The 9,703-nt window shown below is 41.6% G+C and overlaps 1 protein-coding gene across 1 annotated transcript; it reads left to right on the forward strand.

Moving 5' to 3' along the window:
* Positions 1–5,501: 5,501 nt before the first annotated feature.
* Positions 5,502–7,487, forward strand: LOC147434011 (geraniol 8-hydroxylase-like). The gene is made up of 2 exons (XM_086489860.1): positions 5,502–6,570; positions 6,738–7,487. Exons 1-2 carry the CDS (start codon positions 5,572–5,574, stop codon positions 7,365–7,367), a joined length of 1,629 nt encoding a protein of 542 aa, XP_086345986.1. The 5' UTR covers positions 5,502–5,571; the 3' UTR covers positions 7,368–7,487.
* Positions 7,488–9,703: the final 2,216 nt, after the last annotated feature.

A 9,703-nucleotide genomic window follows, 5' to 3' on the forward strand; every position in this document is an offset into this window, starting at 1 on the left:
ACAGAGTGCAATGTGACCATGTCTATAGAGGCAATGAATCAAGAAACTCTACTTTCAATGAAGAATGGTTTGCTTGCAGAGATACCATTTGTAGATGGAACCAGAAAGCTAGCTCTGGAAAAAGTGGACATCGATTTATTGCAGAATCCAGATGCTCAGATTTCAGACACAATTATCTATGCTTGTCTTAAGTAAGTGTTACTATCTTGCTAGCTTCGAAAACTCAGATAATAGGTTTGCTAACTCAGGTAGAGTCTCTGCAGCCTGATCAAAAGTCAACTCCCGTTGCACACTCACACAGAGGTGTTTCTCCTTGATCCACAAATGTCTGTAATTATTAGACAAAAGAACAGTCCATCTGGGACCTTTGAGAGCTAGTTTCTCCACTGTGCTATGCTGGAAGTTACTGTGATCATCTTCCCATATGAGAACAACCATCACTGGAGTCTCATATGCCTTGATGTTGACCAACCAGCAGTGTGGGTGTTCAATTCAATAAAAGGAACCCACCCTAAAATTAGGCTGTAAGTGTTTTGTATCAGAAAGTGTTTCTTATAGATATCCATGTAAATTTGAAGCCTCATGCTAACATCTTGACATTGCTTTGTGCAGTTGTATAAAGAGGTTGTTGCTTGCCTATGGCAAGCTATGTGGAAGGTATGAACTATACAAGGCCCCAATCAAAGAAGTACCTGTCCCAAATCAAACCGATGGGAATTCTTGCGGCTGGAGATGTCTTCTCCATGCAGAATATGTCCTGCAAAGCTACTTTGCATTAAAACCTTTCATGACTAAGGTACCCATTTGGCAATGCATTCAGTTAGTTTTGGTTTAGTCTATAAAAGAATTCTCACCATGTGGTCTTTCAATTTTGCAGAGTGCTTTAAAAACCTACACATATGATTATTTGCAAAGATACCGGGTAAGTTTAATACAACACCTGCTTACTATGTCTAGCCCTAGAGAGCTTGAAGATAGCGGCTTGGATGAGCGCACTATTGATCTTACAAAACATGACGTGCCACCACGAAAAACCCCTACATCCGATACAGTGGAATCGCATCGGGCCGAGGGTGTCATATCAGCAGAAGATGAAAGAGCCAAGGATGAGGAAAGGACAAATGAGCATATGGAAGCTGCTAAGGTTCAACCGGAGGAGACAATGAAAGAGCCAAGTCAGCCAATGGAGGAGCCAAAAGAGCCTATGGCTGAAACCCAGGATGAGGAAAGCAGGCCTATAGATGAGCAAAAGGATATGGATGAGGAAAGCAGGCCTAGGGATGAGCAAAATGATATGGATCAGGCAAGGATGTATGAGGCAAGCCGATCAACCTTGAATCAGGCAGAAAGGGCCATGGGGGAGACTCCTGATGAAGATTTGAATGATGACTATGAAGATAAAGCGGAGGAGAGCAACAACGACATGAACACTACAGAGACCCAGTATGGACCCTTGCTACCTGTAGATACGGTTGTTCCGGTAACGTCTATTCAAGTATGGCAAAATATGTTCAGCTTCTAACTACTTATATGTACTTGTCAACTTTGACAGAGGTTGATTATCTTGGACGTCAATGGATTGCTGCTGATGCGGGTGCCTCTCGGTGATAGAGGACCCTTTGAGGATTTGCAAACGTTTCGGATGGGAACTTGTCGGGTCGTGGTTCGTCCAGGAACCAAGGAATTTATTGAGTTTCTTCTTCCGCGCTTCAGAGTTGCCATATGGTCTTCAATGCAAAGTCAAAACTTATCGCCACTAGTTGCAATAGTTTGCAGTGTATGTCAAGCTCACACGTCAGATTTTGCCTTTTTGTATGATCAAAGAAAATGCGTTACCGTTGAGGGCCACTACCACCCTAAAAAACCAGGATTACCTCTTTTGTACAAACCGTTTAGCCAAATCGGTGTACCCTTTGATGCAACTAATACACTACTAATTGATGATACTCCTGAAAAGGGAGAACTAAATCCGCCGGGAACAACTATCTCACCACCTTCTTTCGAGGGGCATTCCTTCGATTTTTACCTTGAAGACATTCTGATTCCATACTTACAGAAATTGTATCTCAGTCCATTGTTCACGGACGAGTTTGTACTTTTTAATGAATTAAGATGATTTTTCTATCTGTCTTTGTCTTGTCTAACACACACACACACACACACACACACATATATATATATATATATATATATATATATATATATATATATATATATATATATGTATATATATATATATATATATATATATATATATATATAGAGAGAGAGAGAGAGAGAGAGAGAGAGAGAGAGAGAGAGATAGATAGAGAGAGAGAGATTTGACGTGGTAAAGAAATGTATTTCAAGCACACTTTTTCACAGGGCACAATTGAAAAATGAGATCAATAAACTTCATGTCTTGAAAGTCATTTGTATACACTTGGGTTTACAAGAATACCTGTTACATTGACACTACTTCAACCCGACCATCCAACTCTTTGCACAAAATATCTTTTTCCCTTCGCCGCATCACCTTACGGCCAGCTAAGAAAAAGGAAAAATCTGATAGTTCCTTGTCCATTGACTCTTCAATGATGTCATTTCGCAAATGCTGAAGACTGCATAGCTCCCTTATTGTAACCACCAATAGTAGGCCATGCTCTTTATCAATCACTTCCACATCCACAGTGGGATTATCTTCCAAACCTGCAGAAACCTGGTCCATAGGAATGTACTTACCGTTTAGCATTTGTGATCGCATATACCAAAATGAGAGTAACAGTGATTGGCTTGCAATCATGTACTTGACAACTAGAGTATCAAGCGCGACCTCGCACCGTAAACCAATCTCTTCCTTTGCATACCATCCTTTGTCAAGAAGTTTGTCACAGGATGACTACTGAAATGACTTGCACATGAACATAGTTTTTGTAACTCTGATGTTGTAACTATGAAACAGCTCTATGAAGAGTGCAACAGGACAAAAGTTTGCAATTCTAACCAGTTTGGTAGGAATAGAGCTACGTAGAGACCTTTGTATATCCTTGTAGAGCTTACTTCGCATTGCCTCCACCATTGTTTCCTCGGGAACTGGCCAGTCCACAGTGTTCCAATCGGTTGGTAGAGGCACTTTCACCAACATGCCATTCTTATTCCCTGAGCTAAGTTGGTAAAAGTGGTCATAAAAAAAGATTCCCTCATCAGCCAATCTTTTGCTGCTCCTCTCTGAGTACTGTAGAGAACCAATATGGGCATGTACAACATGGAAGAGGCCTATTATGCACTCCACAGGTTCCCATTGCTCATAAGAAGAGGGATAAACATCTGCAATATATATAAGAAGAGTTAAACTAAGAGTATCAATAAGTACAAATGACAAATCTAATGCAATTGAGCTGTGAAGAGTGGAGACATTACTCATAACAAGCGGGAGAAACATTGCAAAATATATAAGAAAAGTTATAATGAGAGTATCAGTAAGTTCACATGTCAAGAGTACTTACAATTGCAACGTGGTTGATGTATATCTGATACATTTCCACCATTTGCTATCACCTCTGGATGGGTAAACACATGCTGAATAAGAACTTCCTTTACAGATCTTTTGCCGATCTCAACTTTGAAATCCAACACCCTGGCCTTCCATGCTGAGCGGTAAACGTTGATACCACTAGACCTCTTGGGTCTTCTTGGTTGCATGAGGACCCATGAACCTTTGTTTATCCTTTGTCCAACCCATTGGTTGTCTGCACTTATTGAAGCTGGTATTGTAATTGAGGATATTCTACTACTTGGCGTTCTAAGCAAAGTGCCGTTGTTGGTTGTTGGTGTGAGAGACAGTAAACACCTGGAGGCTCTTGGGCGAGAAGACGTGGACGCCATAACTCTCAGAGAAAAGCTTTAGTGGAGGGAGATTCACTTTGAAAGCATTCTAATGGAGGGAAAGTGTTTTAAAATTCCAATATCTTGTGTTGGCTTAATGGTCACCCTCCAGTACGTTAATGACCGTAAGAGAATATCAGAAGTGGGACCACATGCAAGCACCTAAAAGCTCGGTAAAAGGAAGGAAATTACTATGCTACAATCCTAGTTTCGTGAAAGTTTTATGCTATTTTTCTATTTTTTGAGTCTTTCCAGGTACTTTCCTACGTAACGTAGCCTTCATGCTCATTGGACGCGCTCTATTTTTCTCTCTCTTCATATGGCCCTCCAAATGACCTCCGAAATTTCCTAATGGTTCATCCTGAGTTTCAACCACTTTATCCTTTTGATCCCTTGAATTCTTTTTCTCATATGTTTCATGTATAGGCTCTTTGCAAAGTTCACCATGTGTATCTTGAGGCTGAATAGCCTCACCCTCAAAGATTCCTACTTCATGTAAAGCATCTGCAAAACCCAGCTTTCCATACACAACTTTAACTATACCTTCATCATTAGCCTCTAAGAAAGTAGCATCTTGTAGAAGACACTCATCAATCACAACTTCTAATTTTGATCGTACTTATTCTTGAATATCTGAGTAAGTTGGTAGACTTGGAATTTGCTATGTATATCTTGCATAATTCTCATCACTCACTCGTATAATAGCTTCTTTAAAATATTTCCAATTATCGTTGCTGTCAAGCTCTTGAATCTGCTCCTTTAAATCTGAACTCAGGCTAACACTCAAAGGTTTTAATTATTAATTCTCATGGTATCTCTCTTGGCTCGGTTTCCAACTCATATGGGATCCATTTTATTATGAAGACAAGATTTGTAAAGTTGGTCCACTTAGGCCGGGTTCAGAGGGGGCGGCGACATAGAAAAAGCAAGGTGCATGCATCCTTGATGACAGAACTTATTGGACAAAAGGAGACTATTTTTGGATTGGCCAGATTTCACATGAGACCCCCTCTCCCTATTGGAAATGCAACACTATCGTGCACTTTTCCAGCATAAAATGTGGGTTGCGTAGCTTGAACTCAAAACTTGTAGGAAAACGACGAGCGCCTTACCATTGGGTTGTCGATGATTCGCTGAAAGAAAACCATGTAAAGTGAAGATATATTCTTTCCTCTACCTCTTAAGAACAAGTAAGCTGGAGGAAGCTGACACCTTTGCCAACTACCATTGACATCATCTGATTCCGGTCTTATTTTGCTTTGATTATGAATACAATTTTTGCAAGTTGACACTAAATTTTAAAATTTATTTTTCATGATGAATTGGTTAAACTACGATTTTAAAAAAATTGAGACTCAATTTCTTTTATAAACTAAAGCTATATGAGCATTGCACATGTTTGTACCAATTTTTTTTTAGTAAAGCCCATGTAAACGACATAGCTTTGGACAAGGTTGACGCAGAGACAGAGAGAGAGAGAGAGAGAGAGAGAGAGAGGGGTCCTGATTCCGGGGCCCGGGCCCGTCATCTGTTTAGAAGTTGACTAGCAACCTTCAGAGTTGCAGAAATGCCATCATGCGATTTCTGTCCTTTCAAGATCCAAGCCACCCAAATCCAAATAAAGGTTGACGTTGACACTTGCGATGCCACACATTTCATATCCTTCTTCTAAACATACCTTCGGCCCTCTGCAACTAGCTAGCTGCTATGGCCTTCTTGCCTGCCTATCTTCTCGACTACCTCAACGTCGCTGAAACCTGCAGAGCGCAATGGCTGCCCGCTCTGAGTGTCCTTATAGCAGCCGCATGCATACTCTACACCTCATGGCAATACAGGAAGAGACACTCCTCTTCAAGGCCACCTGGCCCCAAGGGCCTGCCCATTATTGGCCACCTCCACTTGCTTGGAAACAGCCCCCACAAGGCTCTCTTCGACCTCAGCAAACTTCATGGCCCCCTCATGTGGCTTCGCTTTGGATCCATCCCTGTCATCGTCGCCTCCTCGCCGCAAGCCGCACGCCTCATCCTCCAGACACATGACCAGATATTTGCAGGCCGCCCTCGCCCCGCTGCTGGTGTCGTTACTCTCTATGATTGTACAGACATCGCCTTCTGCCCACCCAACTCTTACTGGAGGCTCATGAGGCAGATTTGTGTGACAGACCTAGTAAGCCCTAAGAGGGTCGAGTCCTTCAGACATGTGAGAGAGGAAGAGGCACACAGGCTTGTCAGGGCAATCAAGAAGGAATTTATGGACGCTACTAGCGGTGACTCTTGCGCAGAGCTGACAAGCCAGGTTATGGTGGCAATACGGCCCCATCTCTTGCAAGCAAGCAATAACATGGTATCCAAGATGGTGCTAGGGAAAACTCTGCATGAAATGATTTCCACAGATTCACATATTGTGGATCCTTCTCTAAATCTGGTGCATCTCCTTGATGAGTTGTTACAGTGCCTCAACATCTTCAATATTAGTGACCTCTTCCCTTTGATCGCATGGATGGACATTCAGGGTGTCCGGCGCCGCGGTTGCCAGATAGCTCGGAATCTCAACATCCTCTTGCAGGAGATACTTGACTCTCGGAGGAGGAGCAGGCCCTGTGGTAGCACTATTGACTCCTCCACCCGTGAAGACCTTTTGGACCTCCTGCTCTCACTGTCCTCCAAGGAGAGTATAACCGATGACAACATAAAAGCCTTCATACTGGTATGGCTCCAAGTTCGAATCCAACCAAATTTGGTGGGTGTGTGTGTGTGTGTGTGTGTGTGTGTGTGTGTGTGTGTGTGTGTGTGAGAGAGAGAGAGAGAGAGAGAGAGAGAGAGAGAGAGAGAGAGAGTACATGCTATAAATGTCTTCTTTTTTGTGTTGTCAAGGATATGTTTATTGGAGGGACTGATACATCTGCTTACACAATTGAGTGGGCACTTTCTGAACTTCTAGCAAGTCCTCAAGAATTAAAACTCGTGCAAGAGGAGATTGAAAAGGTGGTGGGCACAGAGCGCATGGTGGAGGAGACCGACATTGCCCACTTACCATATCTAAGAGCCATTGTCAATGAAACCATGAGGCTGCACCCAGTGGTACTTTTTTTGATACCACATGTGGCTACTCAATCATGCAAGCTCATAGGCTTTGATGTCCTTGAAAATACACAAGTATATGTGAATGCATGGGCAATAGGTCGAGACGCGGATACGTGGGATGAGCCATTACTATTTAAGCCAAATAGGTTTTTGAATAGTAATTTGAGTGTGGAAGGGAAGAATTTTGAATTGTTAGCCTTTGGGGCCGGGCGAAGAGGATGTCCTGGTTCTTTGCTAGGTCTCTTGAATGTACAAATTCAACTTGCAAGCTTACTACAAGGCTTCAATTGGAGGGCTCCTCCAGAATTTGATTTGCAAGAGAAGTTTGGCCTTATCACAATTAAAGACAATCCGTTAGTAGCAATGGTAGCACCGTGTTTGCCCACTCATCTCTATCACACAGAAGGTGGGATTAGTTAACTCATGACTATGTTGTTCCAAGATTTACTATTTGTAGAACTTCTGAGGTTATCCTTCTTCATTGTGTACAATGTATATCTAATATGTTACACTTATAAAATCCTCCTCAAATGTTGGCCACTCACCACTCCCATGGCGCCCTCTTGCACCCTTATGATACCTCTTTGTCGGCACCAGAAGTTGGGAGAGTTGAACTAGTGTGAGAAAATTGGTCTGAAAATAGTGTCGCATTGCTCTCGATTCACGATAAGAAAAAGGGTAGAAAAAAAAGTAATTTTTGCTTGCTTGCAGTGTATATATTATTTATGCAGTTATGGGGCATTGATGCTGACAAGATTAGTCGACATGCATGTGTGCTTAATGTGGTTTTTTTGGGGCCATAAAGTAGCTTTTTATGCCCATCTTTTCATACACAGCTTTAACTATACCTTCATCATTAGCCTCTAAAAAAATAGCATCTTGTACAAGACACTCATCAATCACAACTTCTAATTTTAATCGTACTTATTCTCGAATATCTAAGTAAGTTGGTAGACTTGGAATTTGTTTTGTATATCTTGCATACTTCTCATCACTCACTCGTATAATAACTTCTTTGAAATATTTCCAATTATCGTCGCAGTCAAGCTCTTGAATTTGCTCTTTAAATCTGAACTCAGGCTAACGCTCAAAGGTTTTAATCATTAATTCTCATGGTATCTCTCTTGACTTGGTTTCCAACTCATATGGGATCCATTTTATTATGAAGACAAGATTTGTAAAGTTGGTCCACTTAGGGTTCAGAGGGGCGGCGACAAGAAAAAGCAAGGTGCATGCATCCTTGATGACATAACTTATTGGACAAAAAGGAGACTATTTTTGGATTGGCCAAATTTCACATGAGACCCCCTCTCCCCGTTGGAAAGGCAACACTATCGTGCACTTTTCCAGCATAAAATGTGAGTTGCGTAGCTTGAACTCAAAACTTGTAGGAAAACGACGAGTGCCTTACCATTGGGTTGTCGATGATGCGCTGAAAGAAAACCCTATAGAGTGAAGATATTTTCTTTCCTCCATCTCTTAGGTACAAGTAAGTCGGAGGAAGCTTACACCTTTGCCAACTACCACCGGCATCGTCTGATTCCGGTCTTATTTTGCTTTGATTATGAATACAATTTTTGCAAGCTGAGACTAAATTTTAAAATTTAATTTTCATGATGAATTGGTTAAACTACAATTTTAAAAAAATTGAGACTCAATTTCTTTTATAAATTAAAGCTATCTGAGCATTGCACATGGGAAACCAAAACTTTTTAGTAAAGCCCATGTAACCGACATAGCTTTGGACAAGGTTGACGCACAGAGAGAGAGAGAGAGAGAGAGAGAGAGAGAGAGAGAGAGAGAGAGAGAGAGAGAGAGAGAGAGAGAGAGAGAGAGAGAGAGAGGTATCTATCCTTTCAAGATCCAAGCCACACATTTCATATCCTATTTCTAAACGTTCCAACTAGCTGCTATGGCCGTCTTGCCTGCCTATCTTCTCGACTATCCATTAGGAAATTTCAGAGGTCATTTGGAGGACCATATGAAGAGAGAGAAAAATAGAGCGCGTCCAATGAGCATGAAGGCTACGTTACGTAGGAAAGTACGTGGAAAGACTCAAAAAATAGGAAAATAGCATAAAACTTTCACAAAACTAGGATTGTAGCATAGTAATTTCCTTCCTTTTACCGAGCTTTTAGGTGCTTGCGTGTGGTCCCACTTCTGATATTCTCTTATGGTCATTAACGTACTGGAGGATGACCATTAAGCCCGCACAAGATATTGGAATTCTAAAACACTTTCCCTCCATTAGAATGCTTTCAAAGTGAATCTCCCTCCACTAAAGCTTTTCTCTGAGAGTTATGGTGTCCACGTCTTCTCGCCCAAGAGCCTCCAGGTGTTTACTGTCTCTCACACCAACAACCAACAACTGCACTTTGCCTAGAAGGCCAAGTAGTAGCATATCCTCAATTACAATACCAGCTTCAATAAGTGCAGAGAACCAATGGGTTGGACAAAGGATAAACAAAGGTTCATGGGTCCTCATGCAACCAAGAAGACCCAAGAGGTCTAGTGGTATCAACGTTTACCGCTCAGCATGGAAGGCCAGGGTGTTGGATTTCAAAGTTGAAATCGGCAAAAGATCTGTAAAGAAAGTTCTTGTTCAGCATGTGTTTACCCATCCAGAGGTGATAGCAAACAGTGGAAATGTATCAGATATACATCAACCACGTTGCAATTGTAAGTACTCTTGACATGTGAACTTACTGATACTCTCATTATAACTTTTCTTATATATTTTGCAATGTTTCTCCCGC

This window comes from Adiantum capillus-veneris, chromosome 19 (assembly GCF_014529385.1).
Source record: "Adiantum capillus-veneris isolate H3 chromosome 19, ASM1452938v2, whole genome shotgun sequence".
Taxonomy (NCBI): domain Eukaryota; kingdom Viridiplantae; phylum Streptophyta; class Polypodiopsida; order Polypodiales; family Pteridaceae; genus Adiantum; species Adiantum capillus-veneris.

What these genes read in the sequence shown, in the direction of transcription:
- LOC147434011 (XM_086489860.1), top strand. Translation starts at nt 5,572, where the DNA reads ATGGCCTTCTTGCCTGCCTATCTTCTCGACTACCTCAACGTCGCTGAA. An exon ending in ACATAAAAGCCTTCATACTG is followed by an intron (nt 6,571 to 6,737) that starts GTATGGCTCCAA and finishes TGTGTTGTCAAG; the next exon opens with GATATGTTTATTGGAGGGAC.